The 20,112-nt window shown below is 56.0% G+C and overlaps 2 protein-coding genes, 1 long non-coding RNA gene and 1 pseudogene across 3 annotated transcripts; 2 read left to right on the forward strand and 2 right to left on the reverse strand.

The window, feature by feature from the left end:
- The first annotated feature begins 499 nt into the window (after nt 1-499).
- On the forward strand, nt 500-4,321 carry LOC149911788 (uncharacterized). Its single transcript, XM_090133308.1, has 8 exons — nt 500-704; nt 837-898; nt 1,311-1,464; nt 1,665-1,921; nt 2,121-2,206; nt 2,715-2,839; nt 3,360-3,471; nt 3,769-4,321. Exons 1-8 carry the CDS (start codon nt 584-586, stop codon nt 4,319-4,321), a joined length of 1,470 nt encoding a protein of 489 aa, XP_089989434.1. The 5' UTR covers nt 500-583.
- A 1,621-nt stretch (nt 4,322-5,942) lies between these two features.
- Nucleotides 5,943-10,035, reverse strand: LOC149911789 (uncharacterized). Its single transcript, XR_016462847.1, has 2 exons — nt 8,543-10,035; nt 5,943-6,060 (listed from the first exon to the last, which is right to left on the reverse strand). It is a non-coding gene; the product is annotated as an uncharacterized LOC149911789 (long non-coding RNA).
- Nucleotides 10,036-13,639: 3,604 nt separating this feature from the next.
- On the reverse strand, nt 13,640-16,801 carry LOC149911790 (uncharacterized; annotated as a pseudogene).
- LOC149911791 (uncharacterized) lies at nt 16,706-19,847 on the forward strand. The gene is made up of 3 exons (XM_090133314.1): nt 16,706-18,365; nt 18,886-18,997; nt 19,295-19,847. The coding sequence occupies exons 1-3, from the start codon at nt 17,966-17,968 to the stop codon at nt 19,845-19,847; spliced, it is 1,065 nt and encodes a 354-aa protein (XP_089989440.1). The 5' UTR covers nt 16,706-17,965.
- The last annotated feature ends 265 nt before the right edge of the window (nt 19,848-20,112 follow it).

Consider the following 20,112-nt stretch of genomic DNA (forward strand, 5'->3'; position numbering starts at 1 on the left):
TTCCTTCAGGTGATCCTGCCCACAATGTCCATGTGAAATGTCTCATCCTGCTTGGAAGGCTGTGAGGAAAGCAAATCTCTGGGATCCCCCAAACAAAGCACTCCCTGCCCGGCAGGGTCGCGGGAGCCATGGAGTCATGACTGTGACACAGAGGATCAATGCCGGCTAATTTATGGAGCGTTCTAACAAGGAATCAACGACTTCCAGGCAAAACTAAGCAACTTTCTGACCACAGGTCATCAGCGTTACGGGTAGAGTACTTTGGAACAGTACTTGTTTCCGTATCTCCTTCTTGAACATCACTTCAGGCAACGGCCACTAAAGGAAAACAAGTAATACTACACTGAGAGCAAAGAAAAGGAGAGAGAGAAAACAGTGAGCGGTCAGCGCTCCCACCCGGGGCGGGCAGCAGGCTGCTGGTGCCAGCATCACAATGGGCAGCGGCCAGCACCGGCCACGCTGTCATCGCGTCACCATGGCGACGTTTGTGACACGGGCACCCGGGAGGGGTATGTAGGCAGAGCACGCTGGTGGGTCCTGCATCCTGAAGGAGCATCTGGCAGAGAGCAGACGCATCTGAAGGATGAGCTCCGGCATGGCTGGCGCCAACAAGGAGCAAGCCGCCGGCACGAGGCGGAACGGGATGAGCGAGGTCGGCCCCGCAGCGAGGCGTGCCTCCAGACCGACACGCGCCGACACCGAAGGTACACGGGTCCACAGCCAACCTTGGCACGAGACGACACTTTCCATCTGCCACCTCGCTCCTGCCTGGCAGCGGTAGCGGTGCTGGGAAGCGGCAGATGCAGAGTGTGACCTGCTTTTCCTTTGCCCTCCAGAGCGAGTTGCCGTCTGGGATGCGGTGGCCGCCTACGTACGGGAGCAGCTGCTGCTGCAGAAGGTGTGTTGGCTGTCGGGTTCCTCCTCTCCCCATCCAGCTCAGCCTGGACTTCCTCTGAGTCTCCCCCTCCACAGAAAGCAGGAAACTGCCCCCACATTTCTCTCCTGGGCATCCCACGGGCTTCCTGCAACTCCTGCACGATCACTTGTGCCGGGCACTGTCTATCTCAGGGCTGATGCCTGTCTCTGGAAGCCTCTGGATCCCACGAGGCTGCTTCTGCCCTGCCTGCTGTGCTGCATTTGGGAGGGCGAGGGGAAGGAGAGGACTGCGCAGCCCCTTCCCAAAGCCATTCCCGATGCCCTGGCTTGTGCCTCTGAACAGCGGCAGAGGGCTGTCCCTACCTTGGACCCCTTCGGCTCTTCCTCCAGCCGTCCCATAACCCTTCCGCCCTTCCTTTCTCTCCCACTTGCAGGGGGTCTGGATTCCCACCTTTGGCTTCTTTGACACCATCTCCAAAGACATCCGGACTGAGGACGGGACGGTGACTCTGCAGTGGCCCGTGTTTCACCTGGCTACAAACCTCATAGCCACGCACCACCTCAAGGCCCACAGGGAGTCCCTGCCAGGTAGGAGGGGGGATTAAACTTTTGCTGGCTTCATGGACAGGGCAAACGGCCACCACCTCCATTCTCAAAAGCAAACCTCTCCCTCTGAGCAGCCCGTCCAAATATGGGGCCGTTCTGGCTGATGTCCACCAGAAGCACTTCTAGGGAAGAACCTGTGGAAAACCACCCGTATCATCAACTCCGTCCCTCGCATTTTTCAGTCCATAGGAAGGTGGAGCCGCTGAAATACAGCAAGGTGGCCGCAGCTGCTTCTCTGAGCTGGCAGACACTCCGGACTTGCATTCAAAGCACCGTGTCCCTGCTCTCCGGCTGCCTGCAGAATGGGGAGAACGTTGCCGTTGTCCTCAAGGACATCGGCGTGCTCCTCATTGACGGACTGACCTTCCAAATGAAATTCTACTACGACTTCCTCGAGAAGCTGTCAGGGAAAGAGAAATTCAGAAGAGCTGCTTTCAAGGTGAGCTGTAGTTTCTCCATGACCCAGGCAGAGCTGTGACACCTGCTGTGCCCGCACACGGCCCACCAGGATCTGGCCAGCTGCTCAGGCCGTACAAGTGCTGTGCTGCTGTCAGCTCTCCCCGCCTTGGGCTCCTCGTGTCCCCAGGACCTCAGCCGTGACGAGGACATCCCACATCCTCCCCCTTTCTCCCCTGCAGGCCCCCTGGCTGCTGGACACGGTGGTGTCCCGGATGGCACCGGTGGCCTCCCTGGCGCTCTCTGGCTGCCTTGTCGTCTTTCCCAAGTGAGTATGTTGGTGGCTGTAGCTGCTGCTTGATGCAGCTGCTCAGCTCTCATTCCATCACGCTTGCTCCTTGTGTCCACGACTGTCCTGCCCATGAGCATATGTCCTACAGTCATGGAAGGATTTCAGCTGGAAGGAACCCCGAAAGGGCACCTAGTCCCACTCCCCTGCAGGGAACAGGCACACCTACCGCCAGATGAGGTTGCTCCGAGCCCGGTCCAGCCCGACCTTGAATGCCCATCCGGGCACCCACCACCTCTCTGGGCAAGATGTTCCGGTGCCTGCCACCCTTCTGTCAAAACCTTCTTCCTTATATCCAATCTAAATCTTCCCTCCTGCCTTTTGAAACTATTTCCCCCTCACTTATCCCGACTGATGCTGCTGAAGACTTTAGAAAGTCATGTGCTTCATGCAGCATGAAAATGTGCCTGGGAGCAGACAACCAGAGAGCAACAAGGATTGCTGGAGCGCTGCGTCACACCGGTTGCTGTCTTCTCGTCACGTACAGGTTTCAAATGGAGTTTGTTCCCAAGCCACCGCCCGCAATAAGACGCAGGTCCTCACGAAGCCTCCCTGGTCCGGAGAAACCAAAGAAAGAAGAGACTTTGCCACCTCTCGTCCAGGGCAAGAAAGGTAAAGCAGCTGCCAGCTCCTTTCCGCGGCACGGGCAGCATACTTGAGATGGGAAATCCCCTGCTGAACATCAGCCAAGGGCTCTGACTTGTGTCAAAGCTTCACGCCAGCTCAGCACGGCCTCTTCCCAAACTAAGGAATTGTTGGCCTCTCCCAAACTAAGGCGCTGAGCGTGACGTGCCCCCATCCCTGGCTATGGCAGGAGGATGTGCGGATCTTAGGCCCTGCCCTCCCCCAGTGGAAGGATACGGTCCCCAAAAGTCACTCTGCCACCTCATCGTCACCACCCAGCTCCTCTTTCCCAAAGCCAACGTCACTAATGCAGTCCCAAAACAGAGCTGAATTGCAGAGAGGAGGAGTGGGGCCAGGGATGGTGTCAGGAAGGGTACGAAGGCGGTGCAGATGTCAGCAGTGGGGGGAGCAGAGCGTCCCTCTCAGATGTTCTGGGAACAGGCCTGAGAGCCCCTTGTGAGTGAGCCAAAGGGTTTACGGTGAATCTCCTCTGCCTTCTCCATTCCAGTGAGATTTGCTGACCGTCCAACCTTCATCAAACGCTTGAGCTCAGACAGCGTTGATGGAGGACACCTCAGAAGGATAAGGAGCTCACTGCTGAAGGAGAGCTCCAAGGCCAGGTGAGGCTGGAGGCTCTGGGCTGGGATGTGCATGGGGGTGACACAGCGAGAGCCCGTTCCCTAGCCCCAAAGGGTCACTGTTGGTGGCCGCCCAACAGTGCTGAACGCAGCACCCACCGTGCTGGGATGGGGACGCCAGGAGCCCCCCTCTCCGCATCCCAGGAGAGTCACGGGGCAGCCGCTGAGCTGTCTGTGGGGAGGGCTGCGTTGCAGCCAAGGCTCCTGGCTCAGGCTTGCAGCATGCGGCCCCAAAGCCATCAGCCACTCACGCGGACCCCTCCCGCTCTGCCCTTTCAGTCCGCTGCCACCCATCCGGAGGGCGTCTGAAGCCCAAGAGCAGCCGGTGACCTGCGAGCTGCAGGGGGAGGCAGTACCATCAAGCAAACAAGACCAGCGCCGAACACTGGGAACCAAACACGTGAGCTTCCTTGATGAAGTGCAGGAAGCAGGAAAAGCCCATCGTGAGGATGCGGTGCAAAAATTGCAGACAGCCAAGGCCGCACCCCCTCAGATCACCTTGAGGCCAGCAACACCTTTCAGAAGCGACTCAAGAAGATCTTCCACAAGGGCTGAGTCTACAGAGCCTCAAGGCCGACCATCCAGGCTCCCACTGACTTGTGACTCGGTGAAACTTCTCAGGCAGAGGGCAAGGAAGATCAGGACAGTGCAGGATGCACTGGGGCAGATGGCAGCATCACCACTTCGTGGGGAGTCCAGGCTGCCTGAGGAGTCTTCCATCACCCGACCTGGACTGCTGCCACCCATAAAAGAAGAAACGGGGTCTCCCGAGTGCCAGCCTCCAAAGACCAAACCCCCAGTCCGCAGGAAGGCCACACCCTACCCACGCTGATGCGGGCATGGGGTGCCCACGACACACACAGCTCCACTGGAGGCTGCAAAACAGATGCGTCAATCCCATCTGCATCACATCTAATACTAACCAGGCTGCCCAGGGCCCCATCCGACCTGGCCTTGAACACCTCCAGGGACGGGGCATCCACAACCTCTCTGGGCAGCCTGTTCCAGTATCCCACCACTCTCTCTGGAAAGAACAATCCAATCTGGCATCCAATCTTCAACTCAAAACCACTTCCCCTTGGCCTGCCATTAGCTACACCATCAAAGAGTTGACTCCCCTCCTGTTTGTAGGCTCCCTTTATGTACTGGAAGGCTGCAAGGAGGTCACCCCGCTGCCTTCCCTTCTCCAGGCCAACAAGGAGATCTAGAGTGAAATGTAGAGGGGCAAAACCATCAATAAAGCCTTATCAGGGGCCTACCCTTTAAAAACCTCCAGAACGCCTGTGACAGTGTCATTGCGCCTTTTGACGCCAGCTCTTGTGCTGGTGGAGGGAGAAAGAATTGCGAGAGGGCATCAGAGCGTCTCACGGTGCTTTGATGCCCAGGGAAATCCAGCACAGTCTCTTCTGTCTTATCTGGATCACAACTTACGGGCTTTTGGCCTGGCAGGGCCCCTTTGGCCGGCTTGGAGAGGTCTGCAAATGCAGAGCTCCATGGGCCAGCCGGCCGGCCACCTCTCGCCTGGCAGTGCTCCCCTGAACGGCCAGCCGGCTTTCGGCCTGGCCCAACTGGCCGGCCAGGAGGCTTCAGGCCTCGGAAGGCTTCCCCAGCCAGTCAGCCAGCTTCACCAGAGATTCCGGATCTCCCTCAAGGCCTGAGTGCAGCCGCTCCACGCAGCCCCAAGGCAGACCATCCAGGCTGCCACAGCTGCCTCGTGGAGCACTCCAACTGCCCAGGCAGAGCACCAAGAAGAGCAGGCCTGGCAGGCTGCCCCCAGCCGACTGGCCTTTGATCTTCATTAGGCCTTGTTCTGCTGTGGAGGACAGGTGGAAGCAATTCACTTGTCTGGCAAAGGGTGGAGCCTGGTTCCAGCCCTCCCTACCCTCACGTAGGGGCTGGCTGCCAGCTGTGAGGGCTGTCAGCATGGAGGTGTGTTCTTTGTTGGTGTTCTGTGTGCCCTGATCTTCTCGTGGCCTCCTTGTGCCCCATGCAAAGGCTCCCACTGCCCCAGGAATAGTCTCGATCCTGCATAAGGGACAGGATCTCCCTTCCAAAGGTCTGGGCATCAGGGTTTGACCTTGCTGCTCCATAAGGCAAAGGATGCTGTTCTCAGCATCACAGCCACCAGCACAGCGCCTTTGTCTCCCTGTAATCATGGCTTCCAATGATCTGCTCTAACAAGTCCCTGGGGGCCGTGTTGGCAATGGCTCTCAGCGGGGCCCATTCATACTCCCAGAAACTTCCTTCCAACTTTATCTTCCTGAGCACTTTGTGCAGTCTTCTCTCAGCACTGGAGGATGATGGACTCAGCACCAAACACCCCAAGGAGACCAGTACAACCCCAAGAGCCCTCAAGTGCTTTGTGCCTTCCTGACATCTTCCTCAAGTCTTCAGAACCTGTACAGATAGCTGGAGAGCTATCAGGAGTGCATGTAAAGTGGAAGAGCCCAAAGTACATTTAATGAGTCTATTTATTAATTTATATTTCCCCCGGCATTAATAGCACATTAAGGCAGCACTCTGCAGTCCATCTTCATCCAAGGCATCTCCTAATGAGGTTTGCTCATGGGGCTATGGGGACATAGAGGGAAGGGTGGGATGTGAGGAGTGGTTTGAGGCAAAAAGGTGGGGCGGTGTAGGAATGCCTTTATTTCTTCCTGAGATGGGACTGGGGGTCCCTGTAGCCCAAAGGTGGGGCCACGATCCATGACCCCACATGAGCCAAACCCCAAGATGACCACATAACCCTGTGTGTGCGTGACCCCATGGCAGCGTGTGACCCACAGCCCTGTGTGAACCATACCCCCACACGACCCTGGGACTCCCTGACCCTGCCTGCCCCCATCACGCTGCGACCCACTGCCATGTGGCCCCAGAACTCTGGGATCCCTGCCCCCACCTCACCCCCACCATATAACACTCTGAGACCCGTAACTCCCTATCACCCAACCTGACCCTACCATCCCTTCTGACCCCATTGCTCTGACCCAGAACCCCATATGACCACATAACTCTGTGCAGTGCCATCTGACCCTACGTCACCCCATAACTCTGTGACCTGCATGACCCCCCTGTGACCCACGACCTCCTGTGCTAACCCCATGTGGCCATAGAACCATCTGTGTGTGGGGAAAAGGCATCTTCTCCTTGGGGGGGGACTGCCCCAGAGCTGCCCCAAAGGCGACATGGGGTGGGCTGCAGCCGTTTCCCTCAGTTTGGAGAGATGGGAACTGTCCAAAAGAGCCAGAAGGAGGACATGAATGCTTCTGCAGGGAAACACCTGTCACAAGGTTTGGTGACAAAGCGATCCCACCGAGACTAAGGAAGGGGCTGGAGCTTGGGTGCTGCGTGGCAACGAAGGAGACTTGAACCAGGGATAGAGCTGGGATGGACTGCAGGAAATCAACTCCTTAATGGGGACAGTGGGAGAAGAAATCCAAGTCAGCTGCAGAAGGAACAGCAGACCTCCTTACAAAAAGGCGTCCCAGACTGGGGACGTTGGAGCAGTAGGGACAGTGGTAAAGAAATGGCTCCAACATCAGGTCTTGGAGCAATTACTGCAAAGACCCCGAGAAATGGACAAAGAGCTCTGATGGCAGCGCAGCACGAGGAGGAAGGAATGCATGGTGGTGCAGAAGGAGAAGGATGGAGAACAGCAGCGGTGGGATTCCCCTTTTGCACGGTCACCCACCGCTACGGGACTCTGCAACAAGAAGCTGCACCCTGCTGTGGTCAGCACGGCTGTGCTGAGCTGTTACGGTCAGGAAACATTCTAACATCTGCACGGATAGCAGGATAAGTAGGATCAGAGTGAGAGCTGTGCTGTTGTTCAGCAGACAGATGCTGAGCAGAGCACAGCAGGACCAGGATGTTCGGACCAAAGGAAGGTGGAGACTGCACACGAGGGAAGGCACAGGTGCAGGACAGAGCATGAGACACAGCAATGGCAACAGCTGTCAGAAATCCTGCCTGCCTGTCTGCATAGGAAAGAAAACAATCACACCAAAAGGACCAGGTTGGCCACAGACCTCACCTAGAGAAACAGCAGAGCGGATGCGTGGCCTAGACTGTGAGCCTGCAGTCCCCAGCCAAGAGGGAACAGGAGAGCAGGGACTGCCAAGGGAGGAGAGCTACAGGAGCAGAAGGAGCTCAGTGAGCAGCTGCGCCTTTTCTCCCTCACCACAAGGAGGGAGAGTGCAGAGAAGCCATAGCAATAACAGATGAGCTTTGCTGCTGCAGGGAGAGCTGTGCCTGATGGAAGAGCAGTGATGAGAGCGTTTCTTGCACAGCCCATGGGCACTTGGGGGGATCTGCAGGGATGGGGGAAGCCCTACAAAGCTGTGGGACAGACAAAGGACACGGATGGGAGGACCCCAAAGGGGCACTTTGGGGCAGCTATGGGGCACAGCCACACCTAGGAGCTGCCTTTACCCAACACACCGCTGGTGGTGGAACTGCTGCTGGCCACGGGCCGTGGGCAGTGATGGGGCTGTTCTGGGCTGCTCTAGGATGGCTCTGGGGCTGCTATGAAATGGGGCAGCTATGGGACACAGCCACAGCTCAGTGGGGTTGATGTTCCCGCACACAGAGCTGGTGGTGAATCTGCTCTGATCATGGAACCTCTTCCATAGCCCCCCGGACTCCCAGCTTGCCCAGCAAGATGGGGGCAAGCCGGGGGTCAGCAGATGTTATAGGCAGCTGATGTACAGCGACCCCAGAGCCACCCTGTAGCGTCCCCTGAACGACCCCAGAACAGACCCATCACTGTCCACAGCCTCATCCGGGGTTGTAGTGCTCACAGGGATATGGGTCATGTGGAGCCTTGCGGTCATGCCGAGCTCTATGGGGTTTTGGGGTCATGTGGGGTTATGGATCAGGGCCCCACCTTTGGGCCACAGGGAACCCCAATCCCCTCTCAGGAAGAAATCAAAAAATGCATTCCAGCACCACCCCACATCCCCCATTCTCACCCCAAACCCCTCCCCACATGACCCCAGACCCTCTACATCCCCATGCCACCCCACGTTCCCACACCCACAAGTCCCACCTTTACCTCACACGTTGCCTTCTCCTGCGCAGCACTCTGCTCCTGCAGCCTGTGGCCCATATCCCCAGTGCTCCCACATCACTTTCACCCACATCTGTGTTGTGCAGGAAGTGCTGCAGCTCCACATTCCTCTCCAGCAGCAGCTGCCCCTGCCCCAGTATTATTTGGTTGTATGGGTTCTGGAGGGAGAAGGGGGTGAGGAGGGGCCCAGGTGGGCTATTGGGGTCCTGGAATAGTGGCAGGGGTCCTGTCAAGGACTGTGGAGGTCTCTGACGTTGCTAAGGAGCCCTGGAGGCGATAAGGGAGATCTGAGGGAGGAAATAATGGGGGTCTGCTGGAGTCTAGTGGGGAATATGGGGTGCTGCTGGGGGCTATGGAGGTCTGTGAGGTTTTTGGCCAGCTGTAGTGGAGAAGTTCCTAGTCTGAGGAGGTCATTAAGAGGAAATGGGGTCTGTGCTGGGCTACTGGGATCTTGCAGGGAAAGTATTGAGGGAGGAGGGAGGTGTCGGGGCTCTGAGGGAATTATGGGTGGGCTGTAAAGGAAAGGTAATGGGTTATCTTGGGGAAAGCAAGGGGCAGCCATGGGGGATGGAAGGAACACCTACAGGAATGCAAGGGGAATCTGGGCTGGGGCAAGGGGACGGCTAGGGGAAGAACAGGGGAACGTCCCAGGAACGGAGTTCTTCTTTCAAATCCACATCTGCTACTTCCTGACGTAGCTGCAAGACTGCCAGAGAAGCTGCAGTACCGCTGCCCATTCAGCTGCCTGTGTCAGAAAGAGCTGCATGTTAGTGGGTGCAACTGCCACTACAAGGCCAACTCCATAATTGCAGACACAAAACCATCACCTTCAGTATCTGTTACAGGCTGACGACCGTGCCCTTGCACAGGAACCATTCCCACACAGCAAGGGAACTCCTTCACTGCCTTAGGATGCGGAAGAGGAAGAGCCCCAAAGCCTTCACAAGATGCTATCTTGCCACCAACTTTGGAAGCTACACACACCTTCTCCTTTGAGAATTAGCAAGATGAATCAATGCACGTTGCTGCTGGAGAGGGCTGTGCTGCATCTCCTGCTGCCATCCTTGGGTTGTCATCGTGATGCCAATCCACAGAGCACTTTGAAGGGCAGTAACCTTGCAAGAAAGAACAGAGAGCAGAGAGCTCTGCCGTGCATTTCCTGTTAGAACACAGAGATGAGCTGTACAGCCCTTGCTCTCAGAACACACACCGTTTCTCTTACCAGCTTTCCATTCCTGCACAACGCTGTTCAAACCCCTCCTCCATCTCTCCCTTCATACACAACGCACAGCCTCTCCCCAGCGACGAGCTCTGTGCTGTTTAATGCCTGTGCCATCATCGGGACCTACAGAAGAAACCTTGCGGTTAAGAGGGTTAATTAGACAAGCGCTCTGTCTGGCAGAATTCACCATCTTAAGCACTTTAAAGAAGCGTCTTCTTGAACGCCCTGAATCTCTGTGACACATCAGGAGATGCTGAACTAAACCGGCAGCCTTCTCAAAAATGGAAGGGCTCTTCAGAGCCAGCTGGAAGGGGAACAAGATCCTAGGGGGGCTGTGGAGCTGGTAAGGGAGGTCTGAGGGAGGAAATACAGATGCCTGGATGCCTGGTGCTCAGGCACAAGCAGAAGTGCTGATGGAAAATCACCACACAGCACAGACTGAGTCGCTGGTACCTTGCAGTGAGCAAAGGCTGAGATGCACAACGTCCTCACCTGCCTGCTTCTTGGAAGTGGAGGTTCAGCAGCAGCTCCACTCGTGATTAAGTCCTCCAAAAACCTTCTTCTTTCTTCCTGATCAGGAGACTGGATAGTGAAACCTTCTCCAAAGCCATTATGAAACTATATCTGTACCTGAAGCCCAAGGAGAAAACACGTGTCAGATTTAAGACCACAAAACAGTGCTATTCTATTCCAATCAAACTTCAGTTCTGATTTAAGTTTCACGACTGGCATTTCAGCCACCCTGCTATGGATAGGTTAAACCTATGGATAGGTTATAGGGTGGGAGAGGAGGGTGAGCCTTCTAGCCCAACGTCCCCTTATAGCCTACCATCACCCTATGGCCCCACACAGCCACTTATGGAACCACATCTGCCATACACCTCCTATAGGCCCATATCTCCCTATATTCCCCCACTGCCCCCCTCAGCCCCTCTACGTCCCCCCAAAACTTCCCATAGCATAATAACCCTCTCTATAGACCCTCCCCAGCCCCCTATCATCCTATAGACCCTCCCATTGCCCACCACAAACCCCTATAGTCCCATTAACCCTTTAAAGGTCTATAACTTCCTGAAGGGAGGTTGTAGTGAGCTGGGGGTCGGCCTCTTCTCTCGTGTCATTAGTGATAGGACCAGAGGGAATGGTTTCAAGCTACGGCAGGGGAGATTCAAGCTGGACATTAGGAAGTATTACTTTTCAGAAGGGGTGATCAGGCACTGGAATGGACAGCCCATGGAGGTGTCACCGACCCTGGGGTGTTCAAGCAAAGACTGGATGTTGTGTTGAGGGACATGGTTTAGTAGGAGCTATTGGTAGTGGGTGAACGGTTGGACTGGATGATCTTTTAGGTCTTTTCCAACCTTGGTGATTCTATGAAAGGAAGGGGGGAGCCTTCTAGCCCCACAGCCCGTAGAGCCCACCCTAGAGCCCCCTATCACCCTATGGCCCCACACAGCCCCTTAGAGAACCATATCCCCCATACACCCCCTTGTAGTCCCATATCCCATAAGAACTCTCCTATAGCCATCCCACTTCCCCTTATAGATTCCCCCAAGAGCCCCCCAGTCTTTTATAACCCTCCCATATCCCCTTATAACCCGTCTATAGTCCCCCCACATTTTCCTATAGCCCCATAACACCCTATAGCCACAATAAAGCCCCCTATACTCCCATATCCCCCGTAACACTTTGATAGCCCATGCATATCCCCTTATGATCTTCCCTTACAACTGTATAGCTCCCCAAATAGCCACCGACAGTCCCACGCCCCCCCAGCTCCCATAGCACCCTATATCTCTCTATAGCCCTAAAACACCCCCTAAAGCCCCCCCAGTGCCTTATAGCCCCATATCCCCCTCTATCCCCCACATAGCCCCCTTTTCTCCCATATCCCCCATACTACTTCTAGAGTCCCCACAGCTTGCTATTGCCCCAAATCTCCCTGTAGCCACAATAAAGCACCCTATAGCCCCACGAACCCCTATATCCACCCCTAAGGCCCCCGAAGCCCTAGAGCCCCATACCCTCCTATCACCCACGCAGCCCTATATCCCTCTACAGCCCCCCTAAAGCGCCTCATAGCCCCACATCCCTCCTGATAGCCCCCCAACCCCATATTCCCCACACAGTACCTATACCCTCACATCCCCCGACACTCCCCCACATCCCCGATATTCCCCCACATTACCCCATACCCCCCCAAACCCCATATTACCCCACAGCCCCCCTGTAGCCAAAACAGCCCCTAAACTCCCACATCCCCCCGGATCTCCCCCACCGCCCCCCGGACCCACAGCTCACCTCAGCCCCGGGGGGCACCGGGAGCAGCGCCGGAGGCCTCGGGGGGGCACGGCCCGGATGCGGGCAGCAGCGCTGCGGCGGTTGGGCCCCGAGTCCTTCAGCCGTCCCAAAGCCCCGCATCCCGCGCACGGTTCCTCTCCCCGGCCCCGGCCCAAGCCGTTCTCCCGCACACCTCCGGCTTGTGCCGCTTTCCTCAGCACCGCTCCCGTCGTGCCGCGGCTCCGTCTCGGTGCTGCCCGCACAGCTCCGGCGCGCAGCGCCTGCGCCTGCGGGACCGGCGGCGTCGGAGAGGAAAGACGGCGGGCTCCGAGCCGGAGGCAACGGCCGCTCCCGCGCTCGGCGCCTCAGCCAATCGGAGCCGGCGGCGCTGCCGCCGACCAATCCGAGACCGGAGGCGGGCCGGAACTGCCGCCGACCAATGAGAGGCGCGAACGGACCGGAAGTGTCGCCGACCAGTGAGAGGCCGGGGGCGGGGCGGAGCGGCTGTGGGGGCGGGGCCTCGGGGTGCTCTGTATTGCCATAGGGGATGGGATTGGGATCGGAATTGGGATCGGGGATGTGGGATTGCGATTGGGATGAGGGATTGAGATTGACAGGTGGGTGATGGGCTTGGGATGAGGGTCTGGGAATGAGATTTGGAACTGGGATTGGGATGTGGGCTGTAGGATGCGGGGTTGGGATGTTGACTGTGGGCTCGGAATGTGAGATTTGGGACTGGGCTGTGGGAATATGGATGTGGGATCTGAGGGCAGTGCTGTGATGCCTGAGGTCACCCGGAGTCACTCTGTGATCAGCCCACAGCTGTGTGTTCCAAAGAACAGCCACTGAGGTCAGGGGCAGCAGTCCAGGCAGGGAGATGCTGTGGTGGGAAGCAGGCTTGGTGCCGACGTCCTGCAGGGAAACGGGTGCAGACTGCATGGGACAGTGTAGGACAGCACGTGGTGGAGATGGCTGAGGGGCTGGCAACGCTGGAAGGCCCTGACGGAGCCAAGGTCTTTGTCCAGCAGGCCGTGGATGGTGTCTGTGGTACAGAGAACCGTGAGGGGACACACTGTCCTCGTGGCACTGGGGTCTCATGGCCTCCTTGTGCCCCATGCAAAGGCTCCCACTGCTCCAGGAATAGTCTCGATCCTGCATAAGGGACAGGATCTCCCTTCCAAAGGTCTGGGCATCAGGGTTTGGCCTTGCTGCTCCATAAGGCAAAGGATGCTGTTCTCAGCATCACAGCCACCAGCACAGCGCCTTTGTCTCCCTGTAATCATGGCTTCCAATGATCTGCTCTAACAAGTCCCTGGGGGCCGTGTTGGCAATGGCTCTCAGCGGGGCCCATTCATACTCCCAGAAACTTCCTTCCAACTTTATCTTCCTGAGCACTTTGTGCAGTCTTCTCTCAGCACTGGAGGATGATGGACTCAGCACCAAACACCCCAAGGAGACCAGTACAACCCCGAGAGCCCTCAAGTGCTTTGTGCCTTCCTGACATCTTCCTCAAGTCTTCAGAACCTGTACAGCTAACTGGAGAGCTATCAGGAGTGCACTTAAAGAGGAGGACCCTAAGGTACATTTAACGAGTCTCTTTATTTATTTATATTTTCTCCAGTATTAAAAGCAAATTAAGGCAGCACTTTGTAGACAGTAATCATCCAAGGCGTCTCCTAATGAGGTTTGCTCTTTCACTGTGTGGACAGACTTTCTCCTCAGCCTCCCAAGCCCATTACTGCTCACATTGGCCCCGTGGGATTTTCATCCCTTTTCCTCACATCAGTCTTCTCTGAAATTTGCAGCTCAGTGTTGCTTTTCTTTGCATCAACTCCCACTTGCCTTCCTCAGAGAACCAACTGCACATGGGCACAGAGGGATTCCTCCTTGTTGCCAACAAATGGGAATCAACACGATGCAATTGAATGAACAGTAAAACACTCTCCTCAGCTGGATGCCATGTTCAAGCTGTCTGCCTTCCAGGGGGAATTTCGGTGCCAGAAGAACTTTTGGCAGAGAAAGTACATACAAACACAAATAAGAAGTTGAGTAAAGAATTCATTAGACTTCTGAGATGGCCCAAGTTTCCAACTTATGGGAGCTCCTAGAGTAACCAGATAGCTGGGAGGTATCTGAAAGAACAAAGAGCAAAGGGAGGGGGAAATCTGGAGAGCAGTGGGAAGGGCACATGCCCACACTGCCTGCAGAAAACACGACCTTAGCCATGGTCATTTATTCAGGAGAGCTGGAAACACCTGCAGGGAGTGGGAGATCAAATACAGAGGTGAGACCAAGCAGGGCTAGCAGCTGCCTGTGTCCCAGCACCTGAATGCTTTTGTGTCCTCCAAACACAGTTCTGGAAAACAGTGACACAATAAATCTCCTCAAAGACTGGTATTTCCAATAAGGAGAGAAACCAGGCCCCAAAGCAGTTTAGAAACTGAGAGGTGTGTTGGCACATTTTCTGTGATTTGGATCTTTCTCTTCAGTTCTTTGTTCCAGTTTTATTGACATTACATAACATCTTTCACACCTACAGCCTCAAAACAAACACACAAACAAACAAAACAACAGAAAAAAAAACATCTTTGACAGTGATAGGCCCAAGGAAAATGGTTACACACTAAAAGAGAAAATAAGATTAGATGTTAGGAGGGAATTCCTAATGTCCTTAACATCAGGTTGTGAGGCAATGGAACAGATTGCCCAGAGAAGTTGTGGATGCCCCATGCTCAAGGCAAGGACAATGACACGGGGGTTGGAACTTGATGGGCTTTAAGGTCCCTACCAATCCAAGCTATTCAATGATGTATGTTGGAAATATCCAAACACTTTATCAGGACGATATCTCTGATAAAGCAGATTTTATTTGCAATTGCAATGGAGGGGCCTCCTGCAAGCAGGACAGCACTCAGAAAACAGCGTTACATCTTTTATTCCCTATTGCCCGATGCTTCTCTCTTTCTCCCCCAGTTCCTCATTGGCTGAATACTTTAGGTTCCCAATCTTCTCAACGCTTCACTAAACATACAAACACTGGACAAACATAGATCTCTGCTGGCTAAGTGTAAACTTCTAATTAATTAATTAACGTCTGACCCTCACTCCACACTTGGTTATTGTTTCTGGATATCTGCTTGACCTCCCTTGCATAGAGATAAGCTCGGAAGGAGGAAAGTTCTTCTACAAACCAGTTGCCCTTTTTAGTATCTAATGCAGAAACAACATTCCATTCCCACAGACACCACAGAGTGACGTCCGCTCAGAAACTGTACAAAGACAAGTGATAGCTGGCAACCTACTGCTGGGAACCTGTTTTGGCAGGGGTGGTGAACGTGGTGAACCCCCGCTGGTCCCTTCCAACCCCTACGATCCCGGGTTCTACTTTCTGTTCACAAATCTGATGTCATCCAATCCAACGTCCCGCTTTCTTAACTCAGCCGATATCCCCTCTTCGTTCCTCTTCCTTCCTTCAGGTGATCCTGCCCACAATGTCCATGTGAAATGTCTCATCCTGCTTGGAAGGCTGTGAGGAAAGCAAATCTCTGGGATCCCCCAAACAAAGCACTCCCTGCCCGGCAGGGTCGCGGGAGCCATGGAGTCATGACTGTGACACAGAGGATCAATGCCGGCTAATTTATGGAGCGTTCTAACAAGGAATCAACGACTTCCAGGCAAAACTAAGCAACTTTCTGACCACAGGTCATCAGCGTTACGGGTAGAGTACTTTGGAACAGTACTTGTTTCCGTATCTCCTTCTTGAACATCACTTCAGGCAACGGCCACTAAAGGAAAACAAGTAATACTACACTGAGAGCAAAGAAAAGGAGAGAGAGAAAACAGTGAGCGGTCAGCGCTCCCACCCGGGGCGGGCAGCAGGCTGCTGGTGCCAGCATCACAATGGGCAGCGGCCAGCACCGGCCACGCTGTCATCGCGTCACCATGGCGACGTTTGTGACACGGGCACCCGGGAGGGGTATGTAGGCAGAGCACGCTGGTGGGTCCTGCATCCTGAAGGAGCATCTGGCAGAGAGCAGACGCATCTGAAGGATGAGCTCCGGCATGGCTGGCGCCAACAAGGAGCAAGCCGCCGGCACGAGGCGGAACGGGATGAGCGAGGTCGGCCCCGCAGCGAGGCGTGCCTCCAGACCGACACGCGCCGACACCGAAGGTACACGGGTCCACAGCCAACCTTGGCACGAGACGACACTTTCCATCTGCCACCTCGCTCCTGCCTGGCAGCGGTAGCGGTGCTGGGAAGCGGCAGATGCAGAGTGTGACCTGCTTTTCCTTTGCCCTCCAGAGCGAGTTGCCGTCTGGGATGCGGTGGCCGCCTACGTACGGGAGCAGCTGCTGCTGCAGAAGGTGTGTTGGCTGTCGGGTTCCTCCTCTCCCCATCCAGCTCAGCCTGGACTTCCTCTGAGTCTCCCCCTCCACAGAAAGCAGGAAACTGCCCCCACATTTCTCTCCTGGGCATCCCACGGGCTTCCTGCAACTCCTGCACGATCACTTGTGCCGGGCACTGTCTATCTCAGGGCTGATGCCTGTCTCTGGAAGCCTCTGGATCCCACGAGGCTGCTTCTGCCCTGCCTGCTGTGCTGCATTTGGGAGGGCGAGGGGAAGGAGAGGACTGCGCAGCCCCTTCCCAAAGCCATTCCCGATGCCCTGGCTTGTGCCTCTGAACAGCGGCAGAGGGCTGTCCCTACCTTGGACCCCTTCGGCTCTTCCTCCAGCCGTCCCATAACCCTTCCGCCCTTCCTTTCTCTCCCACTTGCAGGGGGTCTGGATTCCCACCTTTGGCTTCTTTGACACCATCTCCAAAGACATCCGGACTGAGGACGGGACGGTGACTCTGCAGTGGCCCGTGTTTCACCTGGCTACAAACCTCATAGCCACGCACCACCTCAAGGCCCACAGGGAGTCCCTGCCAGGTAGGAGGGGGGATTAAACTTTTGCTGGCTTCATGGACAGGGCAAACGGCCACCACCTCCATTCTCAAAAGCAAACCTCTCCCTCTGAGCAGCCCGTCCAAATATGGGGCCGTTCTGGCTGATGTCCACCAGAAGCACTTCTAGGGAAGAACCTGTGGAAAACCACCCGTATCATCAACTCCGTCCCTCGCATTTTTCAGTCCATAGGAAGGTGGAGCCGCTGAAATACAGCAAGGTGGCCGCAGCTGCTTCTCTGAGCTGGCAGACACTCCGGACTTGCATTCAAAGCACCGTGTCCCTGCTCTCCGGCTGCCTGCAGAATGGGGAGAACGTTGCCGTTGTCCTCAAGGACATCGGCGTGCTCCTCATTGACGGACTGACCTTCCAAATGAAATTCTACTACGACTTCCTCGAGAAGCTGTCAGGGAAAGAGAAATTCAGAAGAGCTGCTTTCAAGGTGAGCTGTAGTTTCTCCATGACCCAGGCAGAGCTGTGACACCTGCTGTGCCCGCACACGGCCCACCAGGATCTGGCCAGCTGCTCAGGCCGTACAAGTGCTGTGCTGCTGTCAGCTCTCCCCGCCTTGGGCTCCTCGTGTCCCCAGGACCTCAGCCGTGACGAGGACATCCCACATCCTCCCCCTTTCTCCCCTGCAGGCCCCCTGGCTGCTGGACACGGTGGTGTCCCGGATGGCACCGGTGGCCTCCCTGGCGCTCTCTGGCTGCCTTGTCGTCTTTCCCAAGTGAGTATGTTGGTGGCTGTAGCTGCTGCTTGATGCAGCTGCTCAGCTCTCATTCCATCACGCTTGCTCCTTGTGTCCACGACTGTCCTGCCCATGAGCATATGTCCTACAGTCATGGAAGGATTTCAGCTGGAAGGAACCCCGAAAGGGCACCTAGTCCCACTCCCCTGCAGGGAACAGGCACACCTACCGCCAGATGAGGTTGCTCCGAGCCCGGTCCAGCCCGACCTTGAATGCCCATCCGGGCACCCACCACCTCTCTGGGCAAGATGTTCCGGTGCCTGCCACCCTTCTGTCAAAACCTTCTTCCTTATATCCAATCTAAATCTTCCCTCCTGCCTTTTGAAACTATTTCCCCCTCACTTATCCCGACTGATGCTGCTGAAGACTTTAGAAAGTCATGTGCTTCATGCAGCATGAAAATGTGCCTGGGAGCAGACAACCAGAGAGCAACAAGGATTGCTGGAGCGCTGCGTCACACCGGTTGCTGTCTTCTCGTCACGTACAGGTTTCAAATGGAGTTTGTTCCCAAACCACCGCCCGCAATAAGACGCAGGTCCTCACGAAGCCTCCCTGGTCCGGAGAAACCAAAGAAAGAAGAGACTTTGCCACCTCTCGTCCAGGGCAAGAAAGGTAAAGCAGCTGCCAGCTCCTTTCCGCGGCACGGGCAGCATACTTGAGATGGGAAATCCCCTGCTGAACATCAGCCAAGGGCTCTGACTTGTGTCAAAGCTTCACGCCAGCTCAGCACGGCCTCTTCCCAAACTAAGGAATTGTTGGCCTCTCCCAAACTAAGGCGCTGAGCGTGACGTGCCCCCATCCCTGGCTATGGCAGGAGGATGTGCGGATCTTAGGCCCTGCCCTCCCCCAGTGGAAGGATACGGTCCCCAAAAGTCACTCTGCCACCTCATCGTCACCACCCAGCTCCTCTTTCCCAAAGCCAACGTCACTAATGCAGTCCCAAAACAGAGCTGAATTGCAGAGAGGAGGAGTGGGGCCAGGGATGGTGTCAGGAAGGGTACGAAGGCGGTGCAGATGTCAGCAGTGGGGGGAGCAGAGCGTCCCTCTCAGATGTTCTGGGAACAGGCCTGAGAGCCCCTTGTGAGTGAGCCAAAGGGTTTACGGTGAATCTCCTCTGCCTTCTCCATTCCAGTGAGATTTGCTGACCGTCCAACCTTCATCAAACGCTTGAGCACAGACAGCGTTGATGGAGGACACCTCAGAAGGATAAGGAGCTCACTGCTGAAGGAGAGCTCCAAGGCCAGGTGAGGCTGGAGGCTCTGGGCTGGGATGTGCATGGGGGTGACACAGCGAGAGCCCGTTCCCTAGCCCCAAAGGGTCACTGTTGGTGGCCGCCCAACAGTGCTGAACGCAGCACCCACCGTGCTGGGATGGGGACGCCAGGAGCCCCCCTCTCCGCATCCCAGGAGAGTCACGGGGCAGCCGCTGAGCTGTCTGTGGGGAGGGCTGCGTTGCAGCCAAGGCTCCTGGCTCAGGCTTGCAGCATGCGGCCCCAAAGCCATCAGCCACTCACGCGGACCCCTCCCGCTCTGTCCTTTCAGTCCGCTGCCACCCATCCGGAGGGCGTCTGAAGCCCAAGAGCAGCCGGTGACCTGCGAGCTGCAGGGGGAGGCAGTACCATCAAGCAAACAAGACCAGCGCCGAACACTGGGAACCAAACACGTGAGCTTCCTTGATGAAGTGCAGGAAGCAGGAAAAGCCCATCGTGAGGATGCGGTGCAAAAATTGCAGACAGCCAAGGCCGCACCCCCTCAGATCACCTTGAGGCCAGCAACACCTTTCAGAAGCGACTCAAGAAGATCTTCCACAAGGGCTGAGTCTACAGAGCCTCAAGGCCGACCATCCAGGCTCCCACTGACTTGTGACTCGGTGAAACTTCTCAGGCAGAGGGCAAGGAAGATCAGGACAGTGCAGGATGCACTGGGGCAGATGGCAGCATCACCACTTCGTGGGGAGTCCAGGCTGCCTGAGGAGTCTTCCATCACCCGACCTGGACTGCTGCCACCCATAAAAGAAGAAACGGGGTCTCCCGAGTGCCAGCCTCCAAAGACCAAACCCCCAGTCCGCAGGAAGGCCACACCCTACCCACGCTGATGCGGGCATGGGGTGCCCACGACACACACAGCTCCACTGGAGGCTGCAAAACAGATGCGTCAATCCCATCTGCATCACATCTAATACTAACCAGGCTGCCCAGGGCCCCATCCGACCTGGCCTTGAACACCTCCAGGGACGGGGCATCCACAACCTCTCTGGGCAGCCTGTTCCAGTATCCCACCACTCTCTCTGGAAAGAACAATCCAATCTGGCATCCAATCTTCAACTCAAAACCACTTCCCCTTGGCCTGCCATTAGCTAC

The sequence above is a fragment of the Phasianus colchicus genome, unplaced genomic scaffold (assembly GCF_987193195.1).
Source record: "Phasianus colchicus unplaced genomic scaffold, bPhaCol1.hap1.1 HAP1_SCAFFOLD_57, whole genome shotgun sequence".
In the NCBI taxonomy this organism is placed as follows: Eukaryota; Metazoa; Chordata; class Aves; order Galliformes; family Phasianidae; genus Phasianus; species Phasianus colchicus.